The sequence below is a fragment of the Papio anubis genome, chromosome 7 (genome assembly GCF_008728515.1).
Source record: "Papio anubis isolate 15944 chromosome 7, Panubis1.0, whole genome shotgun sequence".
Classification (NCBI taxonomy): Eukaryota; Metazoa; Chordata; class Mammalia; order Primates; family Cercopithecidae; genus Papio; species Papio anubis.
Window position 1 is genome coordinate 56,261,298 of NC_044982.1, and position 17,555 is coordinate 56,278,852.

The window sequence follows — 17,555 nt, forward strand, 5'->3', positions numbered from 1 at the left end:
ACTTATTTGCACATAGTTCAGTACAGTAATTTTTCTTTTTCTTTTTTTCTTTTTCTTTTTTTTTTGAGACACTCTTCCCCTGTCACCCAGGCTGGAGTGCAGTGGTGCGATCTCGGCTCACTGTAATATCCGCCTCCCAGGTTCAAGTGATTCTCATGCCTCAGTCTCCCAAGTAGCTGGGATTACCGGCATGCACCACCACGTCCAGCTAATTGTTTTGTATTTTTATTTTTGTGTTTTTTATTTTTATTTTCATTTTTTGCGGTGGGGGGGAAATGGAGTCTCACTCTTTCACCCAGACTGGAGTGTAATGGCACAATCTCGGCTCACTGTATTCTCTACCTCGCATGATCAGGTCATCCTCCTACCTCAGCCTCCCAAATAGCTGGGACTACATGTGCACATCACCACGCCTGGCTAATTTTTGTATTTTTTGTAGAGACAGGGTTTTGCCATGTGCTCAGGCTGGTCTTGAACTCCTGGGCTTAAGTGATCTTCCTGCCTTGGCCTCCCAATATGTTGGGATTACAAGTGTGAGCCACCTTGCCTGGCCCAGTAATTTCTGTGTAAGATGTTTGGAATACATTCTTTTAAGTATCTGTAGAATATTAGTTGGATATTCATTAATATGATGTTTATCAAACCTCACTGCTGAAAATTCAAGAAATATTTAGCAAATTATTGGATTATTTTGCCAAACAGAGCCATTGTTTAATATACCTCCATTACCAGGAAATTCCACTCTAAATATCCTCAATTTTGTCCTCCTTTACAGCTTATAATTATTATATGATTATTTAAAAATGACGCGTGGAAGAGTTTGAGCAGCCTTAAGACCAAGTAGACAATGAAAGTTTGGTATCCTCATACCTTTTTGGTAGAATCTCACTACTGGTGATAATTTAGATATTTGGATCAACAAAAACAATAAGAATAAAACAGTTCTAATTAAGCATTTGATATCATCAACATTCATATTTATTAAAGAAATATTTTAGAGTGGAGCTGAGTAGACTCTTTCTATAAGAAATCTTTAAAGAAGACTCTGTAAGAAATCTTTAAAGCAGCAAAATAAGTGATTTTGCCAGTAACTTTCACCTGTAGAAGTCAGAATAACCAAGCACAGATCCCTTTTCAAACTTTCTGATATTTTGACTTTGCTTCCATCCTTTCTATTGCTTACTCTAGAGATTAAGGTATGACTTCTAATGATAGTCATTTACATTATTTATGTTGCTAATCTCTTGATGACAAGATCTCTACATGTATCTTGAAATAAAATCAAATGGCTCTGCGCTTCATGTAGAGAATAATTTCTAAGACATATAAATAAAAGGTAATGGACGAAGTTCTCAAACAATATCCAGTTAGTTATTTGCTGAGGAAAGGGAACCATTGCTGAATGCTTTTGAGATTGCTCTTGGAATATAAGGAAAATTTTAATTTATCACAAAATCTCTAATAAGTTAGTTTAAGATCACAAAATAGATTTAAGTTTTTAAAAATTTTCTGAAGTGATCTAATTCCCCATATCCTTGCATAAATATATATTTATAAATACATAATATATATAATATCTATATGATGCTCCAGTTTGAATTCTTCTTTCAAAAAGATTAAAACAGTTTGAGAGCAGCCTGGTTAGCATAGCGAGACTCCACCTCTACAGAAAAAATTTTTTAAAAATTAGCCAAGCATGGTGGCACACATCTATAGTTCCAGCTACTTGGGAGGCTGAGATGGAAGGATCACTTGAGTCCAGGAAGTTGAGGCAAGGCTGCAGTGAGCCATGATCACCTCACTTGTACTCTAGTCTGGGTGACAGAGTGAGACCCTGTATCAAAAAAAAAAAAAAAAAGTCAAAACATTGGAGCACAATACAATCCACTCTGAATTATTTACTGTAAGTAAATTTTCTTTCTTTCTGAGAGTGAAATACAAGAGAAAATTTTGGGGCAAATGAAATAGAGCCAGAGTTTTAGGGATTAATAAGTCAGTTTCTAAATCTTCTTAAAGGTTGAGATAGAATGTTAATTTTCATGGTTTCTTGACATTTACTAGAATGGTTGAATTTCGTGTTGTAAAACAGCAGTGGAATCCTTTGAGAGATGCAGTTTACAGAAAAGTTTATGATAGATTGAAGTGTTAAAAGTTAGTACACTTGATTATGTTATATAACAAAGATTTGTAAACTTTTTGAAATTGCTAAAACAAAGTAATCATTAGAGAATATGAAATAGTTTATAGTTATTTATCTTATTTTCTCTATTCATAGTTGCTAATGAATAAAAGTAAGTTGTAAGCTTCATGCTTTAGATGTTTTAAACTTGTTTAGTATATTTGGAAAATATAGCCTGGCACAGTGGCTCACGCCTGTAATTTCAACACTTTGGGAGGCAGAGATGGGAGGATAGCTTGAGCCCAGGAGTTTGGGACCAGCCTACTGAGACCCTGTCTCTACAAAAAATAAAAATAAAAATAAAAAAATTAGCTGGGCTGGGCGCGGTGGCTCACGCCTGTAATCCCAGCACTTTGGGAGGCCAAGGCAGGCAGATCACGAGGTCAGGAGATTGAGACCATCCTGGCCAACATAGTGAAACCCCATCTCTACTAAAAATACAGAAAGTAGCCAGACATGGTGGCGCATGCCTGTGATCCCATCTACTCAGGAGGCGGAGGCAGGAGAATCCCTTGAACCAGGGAGTTGGAGGTTGCAGTGAGCCAAGATGGCGCCACAGCACTCTAGCCTGGCAACAGAATGAGACTCCTCAAAAAAAAAAAAAAAAAAAAAATTAACTGGATGTGGTGGCATGCTACTGTGATCCCAGCTACTCAGGAGGCCTTATGCCCAGGAGGTCGAGGCTGCAGTTAGCCCTGCCACTGTACTCCAGCCTGGGTGACAGAGTGAGTGAGACCCTGTCTCAAAAAAAATAGAAAATAAAAATAAAATGTCCAAATGGTTTTTACAGTTGTTGTTTTTTTTTTGTTTTGTTTGTTTTTTTCCTGATTGCTATGCTCATGTTAGTTTATATCTGTATTGTATTATTGTGTTTATATTTATAGAAAGAGGGTTGGCCAGGCCTGGTGGCTCACACCTGTAATTCCAGCACTTTGGGAGGTAGAGGCAGAAGGATAGCTTGAGCAGGTGTTCAAGACCAGCCTGGGAGACATAGCAAGACCCTGTCTCTACAGAAATTTTAAAAATTAGCTGGGTGTGGTGGCATTCGCCTGTGGTCTCAGCTACTTGAGAGGCTGAGAGTGGAGGATCATTAGAACCCAGGAGCTCAAGACCACAGTGAGCAAGACCCTGTTTCCAAAAAAAAAGAAAGAGGGTTGGTTTGAGAGGTCAGTAGGTATATATAAAATTATAGCTGTCTTTATTAAGTATATATAAAATTAATTTAGAGTTGATAATATCTGTTGCTGCTTTCTCTATTACTAGAAAGTTGGGAGAAGAATCAAACAGTGCAGTTTTGATTTTTCTTTCTGTTTTTTCTTAGCAATTGAAAGCATGTAGTGAAGAACAAGAAGACAGAGAATGTTTGAACCAAGCTATTACTGCTCTCATGAATCTCCAAGGTAGCATGGACCGAATTTACAAGCAGCATTCACCTAGACGCCGACCTGGGTAATTCCAAAGTGTTGAAAATGTGAACGCCTCTGCTTACTTCGCTGTCTCTGATGCCTGGTTTTCTAAAGAAGTGTGATTTTTTGTGATAGTTACATTCTTGAAAGTTGTGCTTGTCATACTTTTATATACTTTTATCTTGGTCATTTACTCTTTTTACTCTTTTTTCCTTTTCCTTTCTTTTTTTTTTTTTTTTTTTTTTTTGAGAAGGAGTCTCTATTGCCCAGGCTGGAGTTCAGTGGTATAATCTCAGCTCACTGCAACCTTCACCTCCTGGGTTCAAGTGATTCTACTGCCTCCGCCTCCCAAGTAGCTGGGACTACAGGAGTCCGCCACCATGCCCAGCTAATTTTTGTATTTTTAGTAGAGATGGGGTTTTACCATGTTGGCCAGGCTGGTCTTGAACTCCTGACCTCAAATGATCTACCCACCTCAGCCTCCCAAAGTGCTAGGATTACAGGTGTAAGCCACCGTGCCCAACCTTTTTTTCTTGTTTCTAAGAGACAGGGTCTCACTCTGTTGCCCAGGCTGGAGAGCAGTGATGTGATCTCAGCTCACAGCAGCCTCAATCTCTTGGGCTCAACCCTCTGGATTAGCTGGGACTCACATAGCTGGGTGGCACATGCCACCACACCTGCCTAATTTTTGTATTTTTTGTTGAAACAGGGTTTTGCTATGTTGCCCAGGCTGGTCTTGAACTCCTGGGCTCAGGTGATCTGCCTGCTTTGGCCTCCCAAAGTGTTGGGATTGCAGGTCTGAGCCACTGCACCTGGCCAACCCAGCCTAGTCTTAAGCCACTGCTGGGCGCAGTGGCTCACGCCTGTAATCCCAGCGTTTTTGGGAGTCCAAGGTGGGCAGATCGCCTGAGGTCAGGAATTCGAGACCAGCCTGGCCAACATGGTGAAACCCCATCTCTACTAAAAATACAAAAATTAGCCAGGTATGGTGGCAGGCACCTGTAATCCCAGCTACTCGGGAGGCTGAGGCAGGAGAATCACTTAAACCCGGGAGGCAGAGGTTGCAGTGAGCCAAGATCATGCCATTGCACTCCAGCCTGGGGACAGGAGCAAGACTTCGTCTCAAAAAAAATAAAAAATAATAAAAAAAAAGATTAGCACTGTTATATTATTAGGATAGACTTAATAAATGTTTAAAAGTATAATCTATGAAAGAAATTTAGGATTTTTTGTAATTTTAGTTCTTATAGAGCCAGTAGTACTTCTCTTTCATAATAATGAAATTGAGGGATGTATTATTTAGTGGCAAAGTTAGAACTAAATGCTGTGTGTAAAAGCTACTGATTGGTTATTTAATATTTTTCTCACATGATTTGAGATGGTTTATGCTTGAAACCATTTGGGTTGCCTAGCTATTGAATAAGCTCTATTGTTTGTTTGTTTTTTTAGAGATCCTGTTTGCCCTTTTTATAGTCACCAATTAAGAAGCAAACACCTGGCTATCAAAAAAATGAATGAAATTCAGAAAAATATCGATGGATGGGAAGGCAAAGATATTGGACAGTGTTGTAATGAATTCATTATGGAGGGACCATTGACAAGAATCGGTGCCAAACATGAACGGCATATTTTTCTGTTTGATGGCTTAATGATCAGTTGTAAACCTAATCATGGCCAGACTCGGCTTCCAGGTTACAGTAGTGCAGAATACAGGTTAAAAGAAAAATTTGTCATGAGGAAAATACAAATTTGGGATAAAGAAGATACTTGTGAGTGCAAGCATGCTTTTGAATTAGTATCCAAAGATGAGAACAGCGTAGTATTTGCTGCTAAGACTGCTGAAGAAAAAAACAACTGGATGGCAGCCCTTATTTCTCTTCATTATCGTAGTACTCTAGATCGAATGTTAGATTCAGTATTACTGAAAGAAGAAAATGAGCAACCACTGAGATTACCAAGTCCTGAAGTATATCGTTTTGTAGTAAAAGACTCTGAGGAAAACATTGTTTTTGAAGACAACTTGCAAAGTAGAAGTGGCATCCCCATTATTAAAGGAGGAACTGTAGTGAAGTTAATTGAAAGGTTAACATATCATATGTATGCAGGTATGTGAAACTCATTACATCTGCTGACCTAGGGCCTGGGACCCAAAAGCTTTTTAAGGATGCTCAAAAATATTTGAGGCTTGGAGAAAAAACGGATTGCCTCCAAAATACAAAAATACTGCAAAAACAAAAAGAATAAATAAGAGAAGGAATTAAATGTGTAAAAATGTAATATTGTTAACTTCATTAATTATTGAATATTCATAAAATATATGTATTCATGAATTTCGAATTTGAAAACAATTCTCGTTTATTAAGAATATACCATAGTATATTCTCTATGTCAGTATTTCTCTATATATGGCAGGGATACTATGGTATCCTGCCAGTACCATGATTGTCAGGAAGAGCCATAATCTGAGGAGCCAAAGTAAAAAGAAAAAGGGAGGAAGGCCTCCAAATATGGTACTTTGAGTTAATTAAACTGAATACATTAAACATGAAACCTGTTTTATGCTCTGCCTTTTCAGATCCCAATTTTGTTCGTACTTTTCTTACCACATATCGTTCATTTTGTAAACCACAGGAATTGCTGAGCTTACTGATTGAACGGTAAGAAAAATATGTATTTCACTTATATTGACATTTTGTGAAAAATTAACTGTATTTTGTAAAGTGCCTAGTACCTAATAAATACTCAAGTAATTATTGAACATATTTTATTTGGCATTAAATCGGCAGTATTACTATTCTCTTCAAATAAGAGTACTCCCCAAAATCTGTTTATAACACAGATCTTTTCAGCTCTTAGAAGTATTTCAAGTGGTGGGCCGGGTGCGGTGGCTCACGCCTGTAATCCCAGCACTTTGGGAGGCCAAGACGAGCGGATCACGAGCTCAGGAGATCGAGACCATCCTGGCTAACACGGTGAAACCCCATCTCTACTAAAAAATGCAAAAAAAACTAGCCGGGCAAGGTGGCGGGCGTCTGTAGTCCCAGCTACTCAGGAGGCTGAGGCAGGAGAATGGCGTAAACCCAGGAGGCGGAGCTTGCAGTGAGCTGAGATCCGGCCACTGCACTCCAGCCTGGGTGACAGAGCGAGACTCCGTCTCCAAAAAAAAAAAAAAAAAAAAAAAGAAATATTTCAAGTGGTAATCAGAAAGACTACTTTGGAGGATGAAAGCACTATATTTTAATGAATATTGTTCTGTGTAATAAAATGATTCTTTCTTAAAAGAGACTTTTCTACTTACCCCTTTTTTTTTTTGACTGTAGACTACTTTGCCAAATACTTTCCACTTTTAAAACAAACTTGTTATGAAAACTTTCAAAACATATACAAGAGCAGATAGAAGAATATAATAAACCCATTTATCCATCAACCACCTTCAGTAATTATCAACTCATTGTTTCATCAGTTTCCCTACAAATTTAAACACCCCACCCCACAATTGTTTTGAAGTAGATCCTAGACAACATAATTCATCTATAAATATTTTTCTATGTATCTCTAGAAAATATAGACTCTTATTTTTTTTTTAATCAGATATCATTATTAAACCTAAAAAATCAGCAATTCCTTTATTATGGTTAACTTTTAAAAATCAGTGTTGGGTTGAATTTTTTTTACTTGTTTTATAGTATACTTTTTTAAATGTTTTATAGTTTAAAATGTAGAATCTGAACTCCAAAATGATTTTTTGTTTTACATTTTAAAACTTACTAAAACTTATTACTTATACCAAAGCTTATCAACTGTATTATCAAGATATAATTCTAGATCTCTATCACTATGTTGTTTTATGAAACTAAATTTACCAGACTGAATCAGTGTAATGTGCTATGAAGATCTACTTAGTTCTGTTTCCATGTCCAGAAAAAGAAAGCACACTTGTTAGACTTATAGTTTAGCTGTATTTCCTATGTTTTGAGCAATTTTTTAAATTTTTATCTTATCCACTTAGGTAAATTATTTAAATATTGTTAAATATTCAGTTTTGGCCCTCTCTTTGACTTTGTACTCATTTAAAGAAATTTATGGCTGGGCGCGGTAGCTCACGCCTGTAATCCCAGCACTTTGGGAGGCCGAGGTGGCTGGATCACGAGGTCAGGAGTTCAACACCAGTCTGGCCAAGATGGTGAAACTCCGTCTCTACTAAAAATACAAAAATTAGCCGGGCGTGGTGGCACGTGCCTGTAATCCCTGCTACTCAGGAGGCTGAGGCAGAGAATTGCTTGACCCCGGGAGGCGGAGGTTGCAGTGAGCCGAGATCGAGCCATTGCACTCCAGCCTGGGCGACAGAGCGAGACTCCATCTCAAAAAAAAAAAAAAAAAAAAAAAAATTTATTAGCCTACTTTCATTTTAATAATATAAATATTAAAGACAGATTAAGTAAGCCATTTCTATCATGTTCTTTAAATTGCTTATGAATTCTTTCCTTGGCTCTTTCCACTGGACCTTTTCTGTATTGATCAGTGCTAAAAAGCAAAACTTTAGTTTTTATGAAAGTAAGAATACAAAACCTTAGTTTTGTATAGCCAAAGGACAGTTTTTTGTAGTATACCATACCTTAAGGGAAGTTTAACAGTAATCCACTTTTCATGGAAGTGGTAGGAAAGAAGGTTGCTTGGTCACAATGTTTTCCTCCTTGTATTTTCATTATGTATGAACAGATTTTTCTCCTTTTGCTTTTCTTCTTAGGTTTGAAATCCCAGAGCCAGAACCTACTGACGCAGACAAATTGGCAATAGAGAAAGGCGAGCAGCCAATCAGTGCAGACCTTAAAAGATTTCGCAAGGAATACGTCCAACCAGTACAACTTAGGTTTGGTTTGAATATTTTATATATATGTATACATATTTTATGTGTCAGTTTTCAATATATAGTTAACACAAAAGTTCTCAGCTTTTAATTCAAATATAGGTAATATTTTTAACTTCACAGCAGTTAAGTAAAACTAAAAAAGTTCTTTCTCAGTGAAGGTATTCTTAAATACCCTGAAGAAATTCAACCACTGAAATATCCTGTATTTGCATCACATATCTCTGGCATGTGATATGTTATGCTTACGTAGCAGGATACCTATTTGTTATAGTAAGTAAAAATTATAAAATTTCATATGAGCTTGCCTGCTGTCAACCTTTTTTCACACTTTTTTCCTTCATTTCCCTTTGCGATCATATAGTAATCCTGGCTTTTTTACAATTTATAATATTTGTGGAAGTGTGGAAGTTCTAGCCCTTTTCCCACTTATCTCTCACAAAATATATAGGCATTTGTTTAAGAAACCATTGCAATAATTTCTAAAAATGTATTTGATTATAGAAGCTTCCAGTTAATAAATACTACTGTGTGCCAGGGATTACCCTAAATGTTTTATCTTTTTAATCTCATTCTTACAACATGATTACTATTCCTACTTTATATATAAGGAAATTGAAACCTAGCAAGATGAAGTAATTTGAGCTAAGTTATATGAAGAGAGTGGCAGGACTCATGTCTGATTTTCTTAGTCTGTGTGTGTGTGTGTGTGTGTGTGTGTGTGTGTGTGTGTGTGTTTACCACTAAGCATTGAAAATTGCTAATCCTTAGGGCTAATCCTTTGATTAGCCCTCTTTACAGTCCAAGTAACCAAAGTATTATATACCCCCTTCCATTGGAAACCAAGTTATCTTATTAATTATATATAATCTAAATTTTTTCTCTGTAAATTTCAAGTGTCCTTGTTTACTGTTGACCAATAAATTGTAATTTTGGAACTGAGTATATTAGTTATTTATTTCCCAGGATAATTGCCACAAATAAATGCAGTTTTAGAAGAATGATAGTGCTCCCAGCTATATGTCTTTCACTAAAACTTTTAACATGTCATTCTTTGTATAAGAAGATGAGATTATTTATGTGTCAGCGATAAATAAGTAATTAGTTTTTTCTGCTAGCTGTGATGCATTTGTACTTATCTACACTCACATGAGATCCCTTGATATGAGACATACATTTATGAGGTTGCTATTGGGTGGGGTAGGGGTGGGAGTATGATACTTGATTCTCAGTCATATAAGCTCTTTAAGTATGTATTTCTAAGCATTTGCTGTATTCTCAGTCCTGTACTTATAACTATGCTAAGTACAAAAATAACACAGACTGTCATGATATTATGGCTTTATTGGGGACTTTACTGGGGGAAAAAGACACATGAAACAGTTATGTATTGTTCTACTTTGAGTGTTTAAGTGACTTAGAAAAAATACAACCCTATAAAATTTCAGGAATAGCAAAGATTAGACCAGAGTAACTAGGGAAGGCATCTTGGAGAAGGTAAAATCTGAGATTGCCCCTAAAGGATGTATAGGCTTTAGATAGGTAGAAAGGTGATTGTAGGTATTCAGGGTCATGGGAAATAGTATGAAGAAAGGTAAGAAGGCAGAAATAAGAATGGTGTGCTGAGGACACAGGTAAGGACATTGACCTGAGAGGAATGTAAGCATTGTATTGCAAGAAGTAGTAGATGAGAATTACCTATATGGAATTGGATGGAGTTGAAAACTCTGAAATCCAGGCCAAGTTATTAAACCTGTTATATAAATATTGAAAGATTTCTAGTAAAATGGATGGTAGTAATTTTTCTAACATTTTATTATGAAAAATTTTAACATACAGCAAAATTGAGAATTTTTAAATGAACACCCTAAACCCTCCACCTAGATATGTATTCATCTATTCATAGCTATTCATGTATCTGTTCATTTATCATTCATCTATCAGTTCATTCATTAATTTTTATATGAATTTTGAAGTACACTCCTTAAATACTTCAACTTGTGTGTCATTAACAGTTCAGTGTTTGTTTTTCTTTTGTTCTAAAATGTGCATATAATGAAATACATTTTTTCTTGCTTCCACTGAAGACAGAAGGTGTGTGTACACCTTAAGTGTACTTCTGTTGAGTTTTAACACATGCATCTCTATAATCCAAACGCCTTTCACGATATTGAATGTTACTAAACCCCAGAAAGTTCCCTTACATTCCTTCTCATCAGTTTTGTTCCCACTGCCCAAAGGCAGTGTTCCAATTTCTCCCTCCATAGATTAGTTTTACCTGCTTTAGAGTCTTACATAAATGCATTCTTACAAACTCAATGTTGTGTCTTCTTTCACTTAATATGCTTTTGAATTTCATCCATGGTTTTGCTTGTATATCAATGGTTTATTTTATTACGAGGTTGTGTTTTATTATATGAATATACCAGTTTATTAATTTTCCCACTGAAAGATATAAATGGGCTTTTTCTAGTTTTTTATTATTATGAATAAAGCCGCTGTGAACTTTATCTTACCAGTCTTACTGTGAATATTTTTCACTTTTCTTGGGTAAATAGCTCAGAGTGGAGTGGCTGGGTCATAAGATATGTGTGTGTTTAGGTTTGAAAGAAACTGCCAAAACTTCCCAAACATTCTCACCAACAATTTCTAGTTGCTTCATATTCTCATCAATGTTTAGTAACGTCAGTCTTTGTGCCTTACCCATACTGCTGGGTGTAGCGGTATTTCATTCATACTTATTTTGTGGAGAATCTGTTCAAGTCCTCTGTCTAATTTTTATTGAGATACTTGTCTTTTTATTACTGAGTTGTAGGAGTAAATTGGGTAGGACTGAACGCCAGTCCTTTGTCAGATAAACATTTTACAAATATTTTCTCTCCATGGCTTGCCTACTAGTTTCCTTCTTTTCTTCCTTTTTTCCTTCCCTTTCTCTTTCCCTTTCCCTTCTTCCTCCTCCATTTTCCTCCTCTTCCCTCTCCCCTTGTCTTTCCTTTCCTTTCCATTGGCAAGGTTGATTAAATCTCTCTTTGTTACAGGTAATCATATTTGTGATACTGTAAAACAAAACAGTTCTTCTTTTTTTTCTTTTGAAATGAAATAAGACTGTAGGTTTATGTGTAGATTACATAGAAATTTGATGATAGGCTGGGCATGGTAGCTCATGCCTATAATCCCAGCACTTTGGGAGGCCGAGATGGGCAGATCATCTGAGGTCAGGAGTTCGAGACCAGCCTGGTCAACATGGTGAAACCTTATCTCTACTAAGAATACAAAAGTTAGCCCAGCATGGTGGCGGGCGCCTGTAATTCCAGCTACTTGGGAGGCTGAGGCAGGAGAATCACTTGAACCCCCGGAAGTTGGAGGTTGCGGTGAGCCAAGATCGCACCATTGCACTCCAGCCTGGGCAATAAGAACAAAACTCCGTCTCAAAAAAAAAGAAAGAAATTTGATGATAGTACTTGAATTTAAAACCAGATACAGTGCATCTTAGTTGGTTTTCCATTTTAAGTGAAAAAATATCAAAATTTAAATCTTAAAAGTGCTTTTTATGAACTTACAATAGCTTTTGTAATATAAAGCATAAGTTTTCTACATATGAATAAAGAAAAGGTACTTTTCCTTAACATAAATGGGAAGTACAGAAACCACTATTTTTATGCTTATAAATATGTTAAAAGTATACGTTTTATTAATAAATAATACACAGTTTGGAGACCTACTCTCCTCTTGTCATTGAAGCACTTAAGGTATTAATTAAATACAAATTAGAGAGTCTTTGAGTATTATGTTGACTCTTGTATATAAAGCTATCATCATGGCATTAGAGAAGGAAGAAGTGTAATTGAACACTTATGTTTCACTAAAATGTGTTTCTTTCCATTTTATCAGGATCTTAAATGTATTTCGGCATTGGGTTGAACATCATTTTTATGACTTTGAAAGAGATTTGGAATTGCTTGAAAGACTAGAATCCTTCATTTCAAGTGTAAGAGGTATATTATTTAAAGGTTTGATTGAATCTTATATTGCACATGAGTTTATGTTCAAATCTGTGTGACTTTAAGAAACTAAAACATTTCTCCTTTTTTTTGAAACAACTTTGCTTTGTTGTCCAGGCTGGAGTGCAGTGGTGCCATCTCAGCTCACTGCAACCTCCGCCTCCCAGATTCAAGTGATCCTATTGCCTCAGCCTCCCAAGTAGCTGGGAGTACAGGCACATGCCATCACGCCTGGCTAATTTTTGTATTTTCAGTAGAGATGGTATTTCACCATGTTGGCCAGGCTGGTCTCGATCTCCTGACCTCAGGTGATCCACCTGCCTCAGCTTCCCAAAGCGCTGGGATTACAGGCATGAGCCACCATGCCTGGCCAGCATTTTTCATTTTTAAAAAGCTGAAATAAAATTTGGAATGTTTTTTATAGATGGCAAGAAGCTCATATATGTTTAGAATCATCTGAGGTCTCAGAACTTTGCCTTTTCAAGTTTTTGAGGAGAATATTTCTTTTAAAGAAGTCAAAAGTCCTCTTTAATAAATTTAAGCTATTTAATTTTATCTCATTGCAAGGTTGCCATTTCTTCAACTGAATAAAATATGTGTAATTTTATGTTTTCTTACTTTCTTTAATCTTTTTCTTTAATTTTAATGATTAACAGCTTTCTTATAATATTTACGTCTTCTGAAATGTTTTTGGTGTATTTCTGAAATCTGAAAGAGAGGAGTTTTCTACTTTAAGTTTCAGAATCATAGCCCAAGAAATGAAATCCTAGGCCATGAACATTTAAACAAATGTGTCATCAAATGTATATTACTGAATCAAGAACACTTATGTTTTATCTGACATTATAGGGCATTACAAATACTATAACAAGTGTAACTTATTTCGTGTTCTACTTGTTCTTTAAGGGGAATATTATTTAAAGTTAAGAATGTTATTCCTTTGTTTCTAATTTGAGATGTTTATGATACATTTTTATGTGTGCCTTAAAATTTTCATAATACTACATTTTCAAATTGTATTCTAGGCCAGTGCAATGGCTCACACCTAGAATATCCCAGCACTCTGGGAGGCAGAGGTGGGCTGATTGCTTGAGCCCAGGAGTTTGAGACCAGTCTGGGCAAAATGGCAAAACCCAGTCTCTACAAAAAATACGAAAAATAGCCAAGCATGGTGGCATGCGCCTGTAGTCCCAGCTACTCAGGAGGCTGAGGTGAAGCGATCACTTAAGCCCAGAGCTCGAGGCTGCAGTGACCTGAAATTGCGCCACTGTACACAAGCCTGGGCAGAGTGAGACCCTGTCTCAAAGCAAACAAAAAACGAAAATTTATATTCTAAGTGAGAACACTGGATTAGACACAATCTAAGAAGCTTCTAAAATACACACACACGCTAGAATAAATTAAGTAAATGGTTATGTTAATGTCCAAAGTTCTTTCCTATACTAGTTAGACTTCAGAATAACCAAATCGTTCATGAGGAAAAGATTATTTTTGTGGAAGTATTTCAACTAGTAAGTGAAGAAGGAATGGTAGAATATCACATTTCTCAGTTCCTAGTAAAATAATAAACCTAGAGAATTATCATGAGTGGATGGGTGACATCGCAAAAAGGTAACTAGATATGCCTCCTGTTAGAAGTATTCTTGGCAAGTATTTGTGTCATAAAATTAATCCTGAATCAGACCAAGTCACTATATCTCGCTTTACAGAAAATATAGAGGACAGAAAAACATGGCAAATGACAATTTCTTCCACAAAGTGCAAGCAAAAATATGCAATAAAGCAGTAACCTGTAGATTAAAGGAGACTTGAGACACATTGACTCAATGCAATACGTGCCTTCTTGTTGAGATCCCTTTTCAAACTAACTATAAGAAAATATGGCCGGGCGCAGTGGCTCATGCCTGTAATCCCAACACTTTGGGAGGCCAAGGCAGGCAGATCACTTGAGTCCAGGAGTTCAAAACCAGCTTGGGCAACATGGAGAAACCCCGTCTCTACTAAAAATACAAAAATTAGGCCGGGCGCGGTGGCTCATGCCTGTAATCCCATTACTTTGGGAGGCCGAGGCAGGCGGATCACAAGGTCAGGAGTTCGAGACTAGCCTGGCCAACATGGTGAAACCCCATCTGTACTAAAAATACAACAAAATTAGCTGGGTGTGGTAGTGTGCGCCTGTAATCCCAGCTACTCAGGAGGCTGAGGCAAGAGAATTGCTGGAACCCGGGAGGCAGAGGTTGCAGTGAGCTGAGATCACGCCATTGCACTCCAGCCTGGGTGACAGAGTGGGACTCCATCTCAAAAAAAAAAACAAACCAAAAAAAAACAAAAATTGGCCAGGTGTGGTTGTATGTGCAGTCCCAGCTACTCGGGAGGCTGAGGTGGGAGGATCGCTTGAGCCTGCAACATGGAAGTTGCAGTAAGCTGAGATTGCACTACTGCACTCCAACCTGGGCCACAGAGCAAGGCCCTGTCTCAAAAAAAAAAAAAAAAAAAAGGAAAATAATCAGAGAAATGTGAACAGTGACAAAATTCTTGAAGACAACAATGTATTAAGAAGTTGTCAGTTTTATGTGTGATAATGGTGTTGTGGTTATTACTTTAAAGAGTGTTTTAAAGATGCTTAAATATGAATGAAATATGATGTCTTGGATTTGTTTCAGAATAACATATATTCTATCATATTTAGGGTTAGATAAAATAAAAATTGGCCATGAGTTGGTAATTGTTGAGGCTGGGTGAAAGTAAAGGATTAAATGAAGATTTGTAGTCATGTGTGTCAAGTAAAAGACATTTTTGTTTATGTGTTCTTTTTCCAGGGAAAGCTATGAAGAAATGGGTAGAGTCAATCGCTAAGATCATCAAGAGGAAGAAGCAAGCTCAGGCAAACGGAATAAGCCATAATATTACCTTTGAAAGTCCACCTCCAGCAATTGAATGGCATATCAGCAAACCAGGACAGTTTGAAACATTTGATCTCATGACACTTCATCCAATAGAAATTGCACGTCAGCTGACACTTTTGGAATCTGATCTCTACAGGTAGACAATTAATGTTAATTTCTTGCTTTATTTTTAAGAACCTTGAACATTATGTATTTTCAAAACATTTTGCACATTATTCATGAGTGCTTAAAAATACCTCATCTGCTCTCATGGGCTTAGAGGAAAGGTCATAGCACAGTTTTTAACTAGTCTGCCCTGCAAGAAAAAGTCTTATATCACTATTTAGGCCTAAACTGGGGACTAGCAATCCATCACAAGAGGAATGGCAGGAAGAAGATTTTCAAGTCTACCACCTGTCTCCAACTCCTAATACTTTCTCACCTTGGTTTAGTTTGAGGTCAGTCAGTCAAGTCAGTTAGTATGGATGCTAGGCCCTTAGCAGCTAAATGAATAGAATATTATGTGAGATGGGTTTTCTTTTCTCATTTACATCTCAGGCTCTTGCGAAGGGTACAGGCCTTGCATGTAACAGCTCTCTGTCAAAAAATGTCACTACTATTATTCCATCAATGTAGGTTTTCTACACCAACCTCTCTGTTTTCCCCTCCTCCAAATCCTTCCCAGCCACTAATACCTGCAGTTCTACTCTCTACTTCCATAAGTTCGTAATTTTTTTAGTTTTCATATATGAATGGGAACATGTTATATTTTTCTTTCTGTGCCTGATTTATTTTGCTTAACATAAGGTCCTCCAGGCTCATCCATGTTGCCTTGAATGATGGGCTTTCATTCTTTTTTTATGGCCGAATAGTGTTCCATTGTGTATATATACCACATTTTCTTTATTCGTTAATCTGTTATTGGACATTTAGGTTGATTCCGTATCACTATTGTGAGTAGTATAGGAGCCCCCTTTTAAAATATAAATATGCTTGGGTATGATGGCTCATGCCTATAACCCCGGCACTTTAAGGGGCTGAGGTGGGCAGATCACTTGAGACCAGGAGTTCAAGACGAGCCTGAGCAACATGGCAAACTCCGTCGTACAAAAACTGCAAAAAATAGCCAGGCATGGCAGCTCAGGCCTGTAGTCCCAGTTGCCCAGGAGCCTGAGGTGGGAAGGTCACTTGAGGTCGAGGCTGCAGTGAGCCAAGATCGTGCCACCGCACTCCAGCTTGAATGACAGAGTGAGACCCTATCTCAAAAATAAAATAAAAATATTCTCAAGGAATTAAGCAGCCAATTTTTAAATAAAGATTACACAGGGAAAAGCAAGACTATATAAAATTTAGTGATAATAGGTAATATAGTAAGGTACCTTTACTATATTATGTTTACTTTATGTTCTTTAGAATTTGCTTAGTTTGCACTGGCTATGCCATTCAGAACCAGACTTGACTCAAAATGTTATATTTTAAGTAATTTAGAATCCAGGTAGCTTTGTTTATGTTGTGGGATTTGTGGTAGGTAGAAATGAAGGTACTTATTACTTGAGGTAAAAAAAAAAGCAAATAGTACTGCATTATGTTTTTTCTCACAATGTAATTGTTTTACATGAATGGACATCAGAAAAAAAGCACATCACTTTATGTGGACCTACTTTCAGGACATAGAAAAATATCCAATATTGACATCATTTGTAAACTAAATTCCTTTTTTTGAGGGGGGGATGGAGTCTTGCTCTGTCACCCAGGCTGGAGTGCAGTTGCGCAATCTCAGCTCACTGCAACCTCTGCCTCCCAAGTTCAAGTGATTCTCCTGCCTCAACCTCCCGAGTAGCTGGGATTACAGGTGTGTGCCACCATGCCTGGCTAATTTTTTGTATTTTTAGTAGAGATGGAGTTTCACCATGTTGGCCAGGGTGGTCACGAACTCCTGACCTCCCTCCAGTGATCCACCTGTCCCAGCCTCCCAAAGTGCTGGGATTACAGGCATGAGCCACTGCACCCAGTCTTGTAAACTGAATTTCTGATGAAATAATAGAGCCACTTTAAGAAAACATTTCAGAAACTGTTAGCAGGTACTTATTTGAGCACAAATCTACTGATGAAAAAATGTTTTTTTAATGAGTAACCAAGTCTGTAGGCCATTGATGGCAATGCCACTGGTCAGTTAAAAAAAAAAATAGTGATAGGGTCTCAATGTGTTGCCCAGGC

At 37.1% G+C, this 17,555-nt stretch overlaps 1 protein-coding gene across 4 annotated transcripts in view; it reads left to right on the top strand.

The window, feature by feature from the left end:
• The window catches only part of SOS2 (SOS Ras/Rho guanine nucleotide exchange factor 2), a 113,346-nt gene that overhangs the window by 65,631 nt on the left and 30,160 nt on the right, over positions 1-17,555 (top strand). For all 4 annotated transcript variants that reach the window (XM_003901771.5, XM_031668129.1, XM_031668130.1 and 1 more), the window contains 6 exons: positions 3,501-3,628; positions 5,035-5,690; positions 6,161-6,242; positions 8,333-8,455; positions 12,344-12,447; positions 15,273-15,495. In XM_003901771.5, the coding sequence (XP_003901820.3) occupies positions 3,501-3,628; positions 5,035-5,690; positions 6,161-6,242; positions 8,333-8,455; positions 12,344-12,447; positions 15,273-15,495 (1,316 nt within the window). The remainder of the gene's footprint in view (positions 1-3,500; positions 3,629-5,034; positions 5,691-6,160; positions 6,243-8,332; positions 8,456-12,343; positions 12,448-15,272; positions 15,496-17,555) is intronic.